At 36.4% G+C, this 14,473-nt stretch overlaps 2 protein-coding genes across 4 annotated transcripts in view; both read left to right on the forward strand.

Annotated features, from left to right (window-relative positions):
* The first annotated feature begins 294 nt into the window (after positions 1–294).
* On the forward strand, positions 295–2,429 carry Dbp45A (putative ATP-dependent RNA helicase Dbp45A). Its single transcript, XM_090174455.1, has 4 exons — positions 295–696; positions 1,230–1,424; positions 1,481–2,108; positions 2,168–2,429. Exons 1-4 carry the CDS (start codon positions 367–369, stop codon positions 2,377–2,379), a joined length of 1,365 nt encoding a protein of 454 aa, XP_090030581.1. The 5' UTR covers positions 295–366; the 3' UTR covers positions 2,380–2,429.
* Positions 2,430–3,328: 899 nt separating this feature from the next.
* Positions 3,329–14,473, forward strand: part of LOC149943490 (transient-receptor-potential-like protein) — a 132,775-nt gene continuing 121,630 nt past the window's right edge. For all 3 annotated transcript variants that reach the window (XM_090174886.1, XM_090174887.1, XM_090174888.1), the window contains exon 1: positions 3,329–3,503. The gene's annotated coding sequence lies outside the window, so the exon portion shown is untranslated. The remainder of the gene's footprint in view (positions 3,504–14,473) is intronic.

Here is a 14,473-nt window from a genome sequence, read left to right on the forward strand (position 1 = left end):
TAATTTCATTAGGGGGGGGGCCTTAAAATCTTCGATTTTGCCATGTTAATTTACAAAGAGAAATATAATATTTTAGTTGTCAAAAACGTTTTCGGTTGCCATGGTAAAACTAAAGCCAATCGCATTTTTTTCCTTTGGGGTTTTTTAAGTTACATGAAGGTCTACTTAATCCCTGAATTTAAACAAAATCGATGAATTATACCTCGGGTAAGTCTCCTTGTTAGTTTTATGGTGTTTTCACAATCCATTACCACCCTAATGCAAGCTGTAGTCTGCATTTATTTCTGCTTCAGAAATTTCGATAGAAGGAGAACAGTTTTTCAGTAAAATTAATTATTTCGTTTTTTAATCTAAATAAGCTTTGAAATGGAAAGCCCTAGTAAATCTGCTAATATTCGAGCACCATTTTCTGAATTAAATTTAAACGACTGGATTTTGAAACAATGCAAATCACTGAGTCTTTATGATTCCACGCCAGTACAATCGAACTGTATCCCAGCCATACTGTCGGGTCGTGATTGTATTGGTTGTGCTGAAACTGGAAGTGGAAAAACATTGGCATTTGCTTTACCAATTCTTCAAAAGTTATGCGAAGATCCTTATGGTATATTTGCGTTGGTGCTTACCCCCACTAGAGAATTGGCCATGCAAATAGCTGATCAATTTAGAGTTTTTGGAAAAGCAATTAATTTAAAGGTAATTTTGTATTGATTAGGGGTGAAACATTTCTTTATTAAGTGGGGTGCGCCAGAACTGAGACTGTTTTGACTTGTACATTCCAAGCACAAACATTTTGGGGCAGTCGGGTGGTAGGGAGGAAACACCTTTTCTATTCCATAATCACTCGGAAGTATGCCGCTGTATAACATTTCCATAGAAAACATTTAATTGAGACTACATTTCACATGGTACATATAATTATGGGTTTTAAATATAAAATTCTTATATTCCTTCTGCTATTGAAAATGTTATCATAGAATTAAAATCTAGTGATCGCCAGGCACAAACTAAACTAGAATGTCAAAATCAGAAATGCATGAGGAATTCTGCGAGTTTTCTATAAAATTGAAGATATGTTTTTCGTCACAGAGTTTGAAGTTACATAATTTACATCATATAAAGAAAATATGATGTAGAAAATACCATTATGGCATACTCATGAGTGATTATGATATAAATGATGGCACTGGTAATGATTATAAATAAATGTTTTTAATGCTTTTTTTTAGGATTGTTTAATTGTGGGTGGTATGGACATGATAACCCAAGGGCTAGAGTTATCTAAAAAACCTCACATAGTCATTGCTACTCCCGGGCGTTTAGTTGACCATTTGGAAAGCTGCAACACTTTTTCATTGAAGCAAATAAAATTTCTGGTTCTTGATGAAGCTGATCGACTTTTAGAGGGTCATTTTAATGCTCAGGTGACCATTATGACGCTTTATGTATATACAATATAAACTAACTTTTCTTTCTATAGTTGCAAAGTATTTTTACTGCACTGCCGAAAAAGAGACAGACGCTCCTCTTTAGTGCCACTATAACACAAACATTGGAAGAATTGAAAGAAATCAGCCTATCAAATCCATTTTTTTGGGCTGCCAAAAGTGAAATATCAACGGTAGAGCAATTGGATCAGCGCTATGTTCTTGCTCCAAAACATGTTAGAGATGTTTATATGATCCATATAGTGCACATGATTTTGGAAAAGAAACCTAAAGGATCCATCATTATTTTCACTAATACCTGTAGAAATTGCCAACGAATTTCAATGACCCTGCGTACATTAGGGTTTAAAAGTGTAGCTTTACATTCAATGGCTTCCCAACGTGAAAGAATTTCAGCTTTATCCAAGTTTAAATCAAATAATGCCCGAATATTGGTCGCAACTGATGTAGCCAGTCGAGGGCTAGATATTCCGCAAGTGGAATTGGTTTTGAATCATTTCATTCCAAAATGTGCTAAAGATTACATTCACAGAGTTGGTAGAACAGCCAGAGCTGGTCGTGATGGGCTAGCTATTACTATATTGTCCCAACATGATATAAACTTATTGCATTCGGTGGAGGAACTTATCAAGGTTAAACTAACGTCATATGATATCAAAGGTAAGGTAATTCTGTGAGAGAGAAACTACACCACATTAAATCCTAAACTGTTTTTATAGAGAAAGAAATGCTAAAAATCATGACTCAAGCTTCAGTTGCTCTGAGGGAGGCAGAAATTCGAATGGGTGAAATGGATTTTGGAGAGAAAAGAGCAATTAACAAGCGGAAAAGATTGATATTGGAAGGTAGGGATCCAGATGAAGAGGAGCTTAATAAAGCTAATGAAAGAGGTAAAAATAAGAATCGTAAAAAGAGAAAGAGTTTGACCTAGTTCTGTATTAATAAATTTTTTATGTAAATAATACAATTTTGAGTTATTTTTGTCTTTTACTCTTTTCAAATAAAATACACATAGCAGCAAAATACTCAAACAGTTCACATAAATAAGAATAGAGAGGTTAAGAAAAAAGCTCTAGAAGTTCGAAATGCAACATGTAAAGTCCCTTGATCATTCTTCACGGTGGTTTTATACTTCGGAGTCGAATATTTTTAAAGCTTGAAGATGACGCAATATTTCTGTCGAGCTTGTGTGACACACTGATACGTCGTATAAGATTTATGGTGTTTAAATAGAAATACTGAATATTACAAATTTTGCAGTTCAACATATTAGAAATGAGTAGGTAGCGTTCAGTAACTCTTAACGAATTTAAAGGGCAACTAAGTGACCATGTAGGGGGCGCTAAGCTTCTTCCCTCCTACTTCGCCTCCCTTCCTATCCTCCTTGCTCAGACGAAATCGTTACAAGGAGAGACTTTGCGGTAACCCAGGGTACACTAAAAGAAACTTTTGTGTAGACAATATTCCCAGGCTCACAGCGATACATAAGGCGCATTTTAGTAATGTTTAATCGAGTGTCCCTGCTTTTAGAAAAATGTCTAAAATGCATTAAAACTTTATTAAGACCATGTTAATTATTTTTTCGTCGCGAACATCTAAGTACTCACGAATTTGTCGTTCAATTATAGAGTGCTTTGCTTAACTTCCCTAATGACGTGACCTTATGTTTTCAGGACGCTTTTGGCTCCGTTCGTTTACTTTCATAAATGGCGGGTTTTTACTGCATCTGTCGCCCGCGAGGGTCACTTGTAAAGATTCTCTAGCTCGATCCTTTAGGAGAAAGGGATGCGTTGCCGTGGCAACCAAGGGGGAGAGAGGACGAGTGGCTCGGAAAAGGGATGTTTATCCGTAGGTCCTGATAGTTCTAGACCGGCGTACGCCCGAGGCGGCGGACCGGTTTAGCTTAGCTTGTCAAATTCGAGCGAAGACTTCGAGTTCCATTATGAACTATTCGTTTCTTTGAGAGTCGGCTTTTATTTCATATTTGTTCCGAAACATTTTGGTCCCCAGACGGTTGGATACCCATCATTTCGTCTCTAGGGTCTTCCAGTTCAGGTATTGTGACATTTTCTACACTTGTGTCTTAATTTTTGGCACGAAAATTACATGCTCGCGACGGGTCCCGCTCAACAGGTGCGGAGGTTGATACTGTGACAGGAGAAACGTACCATCGGAAGGATTCGGGCTTGGAAGATATGTTTCTGGGTATTAGATGCGCCTTTTCATTATATCTTGGCGGCATGTATTGCGGTCATTTTTCGGAGCACAAAAGAATTATTATTACAACTAAAATTATAATATAATTTTCTGTATTTTGGTTCTATATTTCATTTTTAATATCGTTAGACAACTAAACCGTTCACTGGATCACATTGACAAATCTCTAATTTGTTCATCTAAATAGTAATAATTCATTAATTTTAGTCCTTATTCGAAAAAGAGTAGCGAGGCAACTAACGTGATTGTCGTGGTGCATTTGTGTCACTACTTATTCAACATCTACTCTGAGCCTCTGTTTGCTCGAGCTATGGCTTCTTCATAAAGCAAGCTTAAGCATATTGGAAACGTGTACGGTAAACAGTCTGTATGCAATACAGCTACGTCTTCACTCCCGCACGTTAATTAAAAAGTCATAAGAACGTTGTTTCTTAAATAAACATCAAAATATGAGCAAACGATGCAAAAAATTACATCAAAATGCAAGTATCATTATTTATTAAGTCAAATTTACGAATAACGATGAGGAAAAACTAATAGCGCCTGCTTTAGCCGCTATACCTATCTAGGTTACAATGGCAAACCAAAGTGGGCGTAGCTATAGTTTTCGGTCACGAATATAATTATTTGTCACATAAGTGTCGGTTTTCTACCTTCCGCATATAAAATCTTTGCGTGAAGACGTGCCCTGGCGTAGGACCGCACATTGTTCCAAAAGCCCGATTTTTGGCCAAAATTCCAGAGTGCAAATAATAAATATTTGTACATATTTCGTTTATTCAGAATACCTGGATTTGTCATATCTATATATTATTTTCATGCTACCTCTAGCGGCCAACTTAGCTTCCTATTGCGTTTTGGACAATTTTGACTTTTACATTGGATAGATTAAGCTATTCATATCACGTAGTATTTTTTGGATTACGATGTTTCGCATATGTATAAAGATACGAAACGAAAACCATCTCAAAATGCACAAAATCAGCCACCTTTGACTGGCTTTAACTCCAAACGTTGAGAGCCAATTTCGTAGATCTTTTCACTATGGGTAGACAAGAAGTCATATAATGTAATTACGGTGAAAAATCGTTGCGATCCCTGTTAGTTCGACCACGGCCAACTCTCGCGCTACAGGGCCATCTCATTCGTTGACGTTTCTGTGTTAACCTATGAGCAAAAGATGTGTATGACGTGAGCGCCCCTAGCGGATTATTATTTTTAGAATAGTTTTTACATTGAAGCCAATATAAAAACCGAGCTTTATAGTACAGTTTACAGGGGGAAAATCCTTGCTCGCGGAATTTCGACGAATGTGTTGGCCGCTGTAGCGCGAACAGCGCGTGATCAAAGTTGACTGTGGTTCGACAAACATTGACGTTTATCTATGATAAAACAATTTCTTTAATATAGCCCAAATCTAGCCAAAATGTTTAAAAAATAATCTAAAACTTAAATTTACTCAAAAATATTATTCTTTCCCCTTTTTTATTCCGAAATGAAGAATCTTATAACATTTGCGTACAAAGTTCAAGGATGTATCTTACATAGGCTGCTATTCTAAAAGGGGGGAAAATACTATTTTTGAGCAAATTTAAATTTCGGAATTTTTTTAAACATTTTATTTTTCCAGCTGAAAAACTGCCCAAATCTTGGCTAGATTTGGACTACATTAAAGAAATTGTTTTATGATAAATAAACGTCAATGTTTGCCGAACTAACAGAGATCGCAACGATTTTTCACCGTAATTACATTATTGGACTTCTTGTCTACCCATAGTGAAAAGATCTACGAAATTGGCTCGCAACGTTTGGAGTTAAAGCCAGTCAAAGATGGCTGATTTTGTGCATTTTGAGATGGTTTTCGTTTCGTATCTTTATATATATATGCGAAAAATACTACGTTATATGAATAGCTTAATCTATCCAATGTAAAAGTCAAAATTGTTCAAAACGCAATAGGAAACTAACTTGGCCGCTAGAGGTCGCATGAAAAAATATTTAGATTTGACAAATCCAGGTATTCTGAATAAACGAAATATGTACAAATATTTATTATGTGCACTCTCTGGAATTTTGGCCAAAAAATCGGGCTTTTGGGAAACTGTGGACCGGTACGATATAATTTGTTGTTAAGTTAGGTATTGTTTTCGCTAGAGGCGATTATCTCTTTGACGTCCAATCTACGTCACTACACACATAGATATCCGTTATTATTTCGACTAACTGATACCCTTATGGAATGTAATAATAAACTTATGGTAGAGATGGTCTCGAGAAATTTGTGAAGAGGAAGAAATTACCTTCGATAGAGCTTTGCTTAATCTAATTTGTTTTTTTTCGGCTGCTCCGAGACTGCTCTCAACTCGCACTCGGATCAAGTAAATTTTACGTCTGACGTCATCATTTATGCGAAAGCGATTTCCAATGAGAAACACTATATTTTTAAAAATAGTATTTCGGGATTTTGGGAGTAATTTTGGACAAAATGTTTAAGTTAAGGCATAGCAAAGTTTCATAATATTTACTTTAAATAACGCAATGGGGCACGCTTCGACTTTCGGAGCACTTAAGCAGAATTAAGAAAAACGACTTATGACCAACGAGAGTGGGGGAAGCAGGGACCTTGCAGCCTGGAGGCCCCGGGTTTGAGTAAACGAGGTATCCCGTTTTCCCGTATTTCTCTAAGAAAACCTATCCCGAATAATAGCGCTTCTCTTGGGGCCCGAAATTATTGTTTTACCAGGGCCCGGGCCCGCTTTCGGTGTCCCTGTTTAATTAGTTGAAAATTGGGACTTCAGAATGCTTTGATAACACTGAATAGTTAAGCTACCTTTCCCTTCATAACGTGGAGTTCTTCAGCAACTCTATGTTGCTATGTAAATCTCGGATAAGCGATTACATATTTTTACAAATTATGTATGGCCCGTTTCACCAGAATCACCACTCGAAAGTGTAAAACGACGGCAGAATAGAAATCCTTTTAGAACTAAACTGTGAGGAGCATAAACAACAGCGAAAACTTCATTCCGAGAGTGGCTAAAAATTGATCGTTTTTCTCGGAGTAAAGTCTTTATCCAGCGTTTGGAGGTTCGAGAACCTTTCACGGGCTTCCCCTTTTTGTAATCTTCCCCGGAAGAAAAATCGGTGTCGGCCACTCATCCTGCTCTCTTGAGAAGCCATGAAAATCTTAGTGTCAAACACACGTGACTGCAGTTTCTTATTTACTAGGCTCCCCCATTTATTTACAACAGGCAGTTGAACTAGTACCTTTCATCATATCGGTATCAGGTTACGAAAAGGTTGCGTGCACTAAAAAAATGTTATTATGACCATTTCAAAAGACTGAAATTAGCGTATATTTAATGAAATATTCATAAATTTAAGCCAAAACAATTAATGAGGGTTAAATTGAGTTAGCAGACGTGTTTCTTAGATTTTTCCGTAAACTTTTTTGCTGAAACTTTTATGGTCATCCTTACATATTTGACAAAGAATGCATTCAGGGACGATCATCTGCGAGAAAGAGTGTCACGGAGAATAGAAACAAGACGAACCTTCGCTACAAAGTATATGCGAGGATGGGTGTAGAATATCTGCTTTCCCATATTCTTAGCTACCTGAATGCATTCTTGATTTGTGCTGACTAAAGCGCGTGTTTTGAAGTATGGAAATCAATTATTAGGAGCTTAAATAAAGAAAAAATTTCGGAATAATATTAATCTTCTCACCAATATAGCGATTTCAAAAATCGGTTTGTAAGTAAACCTACACATACATGTAAGGGTCCAAAAAAAGCAGGTAAATAAGTTTGCCAAAAATGTACTAGTAGTGTTGCATAATATTGTAAATCTTATGGGAATAAATTTCAATTTTTCTCAGAACTATCGCCTCTTAGCAACTGAGTTTCAAATCGAATGTAAAAGCTATCTGCTGATTGAAAGTTCTCAAAATTTAACAGTTGAAACATTTAAATTCAAATTAATCTACTATTTCCTGACACATTTAGTTGACAAGTGTCAAAGAAGAAAGCGCTATTTTTTTACCAAGCTCGAAGCCTATACATACAAGAGCGGAAGTACAAAAATTAAAGTCGCGTTCATACTTACCCCTTAAATCGCTTCGTTTAGATAACTAGTTTTCGAAACCAGCGTGAGAAATCGCTTCGTATTGGTTCGGGAAGCAACTTGTCCAAGTCGGTTCGCTAATCGCTTTCAAAACGACAAGGCGGGGAAGTCAAATTGCTCGTATTTTCGAAAATAATGGGAATAAAATTCTAAATAATGTCCAATAATATTACTGTATGTATAGTAAACATGATTAACTAATTGTTTTGGGATACATTTCAGTATTTTCAAAATTCTAGTCATAATTTGAAATGGCGTTAAGCCTTGGCTATAAGCAAACTGGGCTGAATAGATTTCGCACGTGTAAACCAAGAACTATCGTCGGCGGTCAAAACTGGCATACAAACCGACCTAATCTGGGTTTTAGGCTCGAGTGTGAACGTGGCTTTAGAGTAGCGTAATTCGTTTGATACATGCATGAGCAGTATAGGAAAATGGATACCTTCGCAGGACAATAATAATTTTGCGAACTACAGCTTTATAAATAAACAAATGTCCCTAGTTTTTGTATTACAGGCGGCAACCGCGCCCATGAACACTGCCTCGAGCTTGCAAAGGAATGTGTTTCACATTTTTAGGTTTTTTTCGTTTATTTTTTTGTAAATTTTATTTCCTTCCTAAACGAAATGCTATTTTACCGGGCTATATGACCATATCGACTTTACTGTTCCCGTACCTTTTATCGTAAAGTTAGCGTTCCATCGGCACCGTAAATTCTTGGTAATTTCTTGCCGAATTTCCCATTTCGACATCTAAAATGTTCGTCTTTCCAGCTGAGATCTCCAATCAATTACGATAGGGATTTCTTTTCTTTCCCGAAAATGTTTCAACCAGCATCTTTTACTAAAAAAATCGAGAAATATTCGCGTGTGTCATCCCGTAAAGACTGTATCATCAATTTTCATTTTGACGCTTGGATTTTAATGATTTAGGAGATCATTTATTAGGCCGAAATTACTATGGCGTACTCGAGAAAAGTATGTTTTTTTCTCTAAAAAACACAATATAATTCCATTTTCTTTACTCGATGTAGTAACCAATTAAAAATATACAAGCAGAGGTTACAATATTTATCTTAAGATATAATTACCCATCTAAGGCAGTTGGATGGAACATGCACCTTCGCAGACTCAAGGCAGGTTCCATTCATCCATTGACACTTAATTTCAGGAAATTGTTTCATTTCTACGATGAATATCTAACTGCATTACGTAGTTAGCCGTCAGTAAAAATGGCCAAATCTCAATTTACCGAGTGTACCACTCCGCCAAACAATGTAAAATGTAAAAATTACACTCCGTAGTGATATTTACTTATATAAAGAATGGATTTATTTAAAAGTAGGAATATTGAAACGATTTTTAGTTTTGTTCCCAATCCCCTTCATGAACGAAGAGTATGCATCTTCGCCCTTAAAAATCAAATCAGTCCAGGGTTGCCACAGTTTTTTCTCATTCAAATTCCCTGACTTTTCCAGGTTTTCCCTGACTATCTCCGGAGATTTTCCCTGACTTATTTTGTGGTTAAATTTGGTATTTGTTTACCCTAAATTTTAGTAAAGGTTTCCTATTTGCAACCGAAATTAAATTCCCTGACATTTCCCTGATTTTTAGACTAATTTTTGAAATTCCCTGACTTTCGTAAATTTGATGATACTTGCATTTTAATATAATTTTTGCATCGTTTGCTTATATTTTGATAAGTTTATTTAAGGAAAAACGTTTTTATGACTTTTTAATTTGTCTGTAGCAGACGCTTGATCAAAGCCCCACCTCGGAGAAGCTTGCACCGTTACGTTAGACTCGTGTACACCCAATTTATAGGTTGTATTTAGCACTGCACTATTGGGTCTTCCAAATGTAATTTAGATAGCCAGTGAGAGCCTGCGAAAGTACAGGTTTCAAGCCAAAATGGAGATGGAAGTTTTCTCGTAAGATAAACATATACTTCTGATAAAAGAAATCACAAAATCGTTTTCACTCACTTGACAGTGAGCATTCACCAATGAAGCCGTTTATAAGACGATATCTGCCTGATGCCAGCTGATATCTGAACGAATGCGGGAACGTGTATGAAGGAGAATCTCGCAGTCTGAAAGTTTTCATGTTTGGAATTCTTTGGTAGCGTTCTTTTGTTCATCTTCTTTAAGGCGCTTAATTTATTTAATCCAGGCACCGTTTCAAATCGATGAAATTTGCATGCCTATCCGCGCCGCCGCTACAAATTTCGTTGTTAATATTCACATCGCGAACGATGTATTCCCTTTATAATTTAAAATCGTATTTGCCCATCCACTCTATGTTTTCCTTACTTTCCATGCCTACAGGGTGAATCTTTTACTCCGAAATGTTTAATGTGATTCTTATACGAATTAGTAATATGTGACTGTTCTGGGAGCTAAGAATAATTTTTCCTTATTTACATAAAAAATTTCAAAATATTTCATTTCTATGAGTATTATATATTATATATATTACACATTGATATCAATATCTTTCAATTAAATAATCCAAATGAAAAATTAATTATTTAATGCCTATTTCCCAAGGGGTCGGACATGCGAAGAAATCCCGTACACTTTCCAAAGAAATCCGAAATTCAGCCTGGATTTCTTCGAAACCCGGCAATTCCAGAAATCTGCCTAGAATCTAGAAATCCGGGACTACAGTTAAGAAATCCGAAATCCAACAAGAAATCTTGAACTCCAGCGTGAAATCCCGGATTTTAAAATCCCGTACACATTTGTGGTGAATGTCCGACCCCTCGCTGTTGCTTTAAAAAAGCAACAAAACCATTTTTTATTAATAAAATATTTGTATATTATAATTCGATCAAAGCTAGCTAGATCTTGTCAAACGCTCACCTGTCGTGCAAGAGGGCTCGGGTTCGAATCCCGGCTGATTAAATAATTATACTACATCCAATGACAAAAAGAGGGCGCTTTTGGAAAAACCTTTTCCCTGATTCTAAGAAACTGGGTACGCAGTGATTACCCTTTGCCCCGAAAATGCGAACGCGTTCGCAGGCCTGACAGACAGACCCACCCACAGACAGACAGACAGACACGGTGGTTGTATAACCCCTCCTACAAAGAGGTAATTATAATTTAGTCATATAGACCGATACAAGAGAGAAAATCATTTCACGAGGGTAACGACATTAGATGCCAATATTAAATACCCGAAGTCTTACAGTTTGAAAAGTAAAGATTTTACGTTACCTAAAAATATCCAAAATATATAGTGTTTGAAGTTGTGTTTTGTAATAAATAAGTTAGTATTTATTTCCTATCAACCAAAAAATTGAAATTGACCCCATCGAGTATAAATATAAGCATTAAAACCAAACCTCTAATGGCTTCTTTCAAATGAATGTTTCTCAGAAATAAATTTTGAGAATTGGCCTATTGAACCTCTAGGAATACACAATCATTTTCTGGTATACTCTCGTAAATCATCGTTTTGATATAATGGATTAAGTTCTCTTAGACCAGACTAGGCTTGGACAAAAAAATTAATGGACCCGAATCATAAGATATAACCCTATTCTTCAAATTAACTTATTTTGTGCACATGATTAATATTTGTGTGGAAATATTTCCAATATGGGACACCGTGACGTTACAAGCGGCGCGGCTCTAAAAGCACCAATCGCGCAATATAGATTCGAGTCCAATCGTTTATTGGTCAAAGGGCTGGAGTTAGGTTGACCCGACTAAGTTAGGCGGCCAGCTCATTTCAAGTATATATATATATATATATATATATAGTTGTATGAAGTAGAGCCCTGTTTAAAGGGAAACACTAACTGGTTTACTTTGATAAGGGAAATACTTTTAACGAGGCAAGTGTTGCCGCGAAGCACGTTTTACAGTGCTGTAATAAAAGAGCAATCATCGGGCGGCAACACCCTGTATGCTAGAAGGTTTATTTTTATGTTTCGCCGTTTGCCAGATTCAGGAAGAACAGCCCTATTCTATCCGATTTTTTACGCCCTTTTGAAAATACTGTTTAATAAATCATAAGATTTTTATTTTTCTGCGCAGTATCTCGCGAACGGGGCAAAAAACTGAACAGATTAAAATGGAAACTAAATTACACTCGAGAAAAGTTTCGTTCTGTTGTTTACGAGGGATTTCCTTCGGCCGAATGTAAGGTCTTAAGGGCAGCCTCTTTTTACACCAAGAATTTATTTACGGGTCACGTAGACTCTTATGTCCAGCTTTGTAGGCCTATTTTACTCCGTTCCTTTTCCGTACATATCCTGACAATGCTGACCAAGTTGGTGGCGTGGTTCAGTCGCTATTGTAGCAACGCCGATGCTCGTGCAATTTAAAACCTCTTATGGGAATGGGAATGAGTGGGCGGTGGAAGGGCATACTTTTGGGAAAAACGTGAATGCGATGTCCAGTTCTAGCAGCTGCTATCTCGGATTACATCTCGCTTCGTTACTCACAAATAGACAGACTTGTATGTTGTTGAGAAAACGCGATTTTATGTTTTCCTGGTTTTCAAAATCTTTCAGATTAAGGTCGTTTCTATGGTTTTCCTTGACTTTTTCCTTTTCGTGTTTTCTTTCGTATTTTCTGTAGTCAGTAAACTGTATGATTTGATGTTCATTCTTTACCGAACGTGAGTTATATGGCTGGAACGTAAATACAAACTTATTCTCAAATCTTTCGGAGCGACCGTTACGCTATCAGAAAATTATAATAAACCACATGCATTGAAAGTTTCTAAGGGTAAAAGACGTGTTTGTACAGTTTGAGTTTGTAAATAACTTTTTCATTTGGTTGTCATCACCACACTTTTGTAAGAATTTAATATCTTTATTCATAAACTTAAAAAACCATATTTCTGTAATATTCACCATGATACTACTACTACTACTAATACTACTACAGATGCTTCGAAGGCTCACCAATAGTGATATGATATAAGTATAGCTGTCTCCCTAAACTGCTAATTATATACACTTGAAACAGCTAGGTACTTTCACAAATTCTCGCTGATCTTTCAAAACATGGTTCGGAATTAAAAAAAGTGGTGATTGAAATACAACATGTAGATTTTAGGAGGGAGGGGTAGCTGTAACCCCGACATATATAGTGTAAACTATTTAAAATAATAAATGTTTTGATTTAATCGACTGTATTGAAATTCATTCGCAGACCATACAATTTTTCTGTTTTACATCCTCTGCGGAGTAACACAGGCGGTAAATTTTGCGTCGTGATGCATTGTACACATCCGAAATTTGACTCGAAAAAAGCGTCCATTGAAAACTGTCTCGAGCCTGTGAATGTTTCATTTTAATGGCCTCGTGTGAGATATATTATCATCTTCTGGTCTCACATAAATGTTGAAGTAAGGCCTAGATTTAATTCTTAAAATTTCCAAGGACTCCTTTTCAAATAGAAATCAGGAAACTTAACTTAATCGTTCGTTCCGTGCCTTATGACGCATTAGCTACTTAGCGCCCAACGCGAACCAAATCCATTACTGGAGTAAGTCGTCTTGTATTCTCTGGGCTCAACTACGAAGCAAACCTGCCGTTAGAAGGCAATTTTCACTCCGTAGTTGAGCCCAGAGAACTCAGCGGACGTTCCATCCATTGGTCAATTGCTTGTATGTGGACCGCTATATAGTAGACGAGGTTATTTGGCCGCTGTCCAAAGATATTATCCGGCTTTTTGTAAAACCCGGGAGCTCTTGAAAACGAGACGTAAAAAAGAAAGCCTGTTTTGTTTATGCGAATTTTTACAAGCTTCTTGCTCGGTTAGGCATAAAGTTTTCTCTCAAAGGAGAGTTGCTAGAAAGCGAAAAAACTGAGGTGAAGCATATAGGAAACGTTCTGGGTGATCTCTTTCCACTTTTCAATTCCGTTAGAGGATACTTAAAACTTTAATGAAACGTATCTTCAACGAAGAAAAAACTTATGACTATAAAGGCTTATTTTTCCCTTAAAACGTAACCTTTTACTTTTTGTAGTTTTGCTTAAATTTCCCTAGTAACACTTCATTTGTTTGAACGTGTTACGGGCTTTTAATGTTTGTTGAATTTTTTTATTTGCGCTCCATTTGTGTTCTATTTGAAGTATTTGCGGTGGGTTTTTTAAAGCCTACGAAATTAACCACTTAGCTTCTCAATTTAATTCCCTAAAAGAGCTATTTGTTTATTAGCTTTTAACGCGTTTTCTTTAAATTGGCATACTTGCAGACAACTCGAATACTAACGCTTTTTTTTGATAAAAATTGACTTTATGCTGTTTGCTAAATTTGTTAAAATAATATTGTAATTCTCAATAGCATACATTACGCTTTGGTTTTTTGGTAAAAACAGACTTTATGCTGTTTGCTAAATTTGTTAAAATTATCGTACTTCTCAATAGCATACAGTATATGCTTCGGGCTGAAAAGTGTTAAAATGAATAGGTTTGCGTGCTCGTAATAATGCTTCTATATGGATGTAAAAGGTTTCATCAAAATAAAAGACCGGAGATTAGAGATATTTTGCCCTAGCTGTCCTCGTGTCTGAATGTCTTAAAAGTTACTTTCCTCTGGATGTTTTACGAAGCCAATGGGAAACTGCCAATTTTGGTTTCGAATATGGAATTCTCCACTATTATCGTTTGTCCGGCGACAGCAGTGTTTAGATTGAATATGGAGAGGAAGCAGTTGATAAG

The sequence above is a fragment of the Leiobunum rupestre genome, chromosome 5, assembly GCF_980474605.1.
Source record: "Leiobunum rupestre chromosome 5, qqLeiRupe1.1.hap1, whole genome shotgun sequence".
Taxonomy (NCBI): domain Eukaryota; kingdom Metazoa; phylum Arthropoda; class Arachnida; order Opiliones; family Sclerosomatidae; genus Leiobunum; species Leiobunum rupestre.

Excerpts from the sequence above, each read along its gene's own strand:
- Dbp45A (XM_090174455.1), top strand. The coding sequence starts at position 367 with ATGGAAAGCCCTAGTAAATCTGCTAATATTCGAGCACCATTTTCTGAA. Across the intron at positions 1,425-1,480 it reads AGGGTCATTTTAATGCTCAG|TTGCAAAGTATTTTTACTGC; the intron begins GTGACCATTATG and ends TTCTTTCTATAG. Across the intron at positions 2,109-2,167 it reads AACGTCATATGATATCAAAG|AGAAAGAAATGCTAAAAATC; the intron begins GTAAGGTAATTC and ends CTGTTTTTATAG.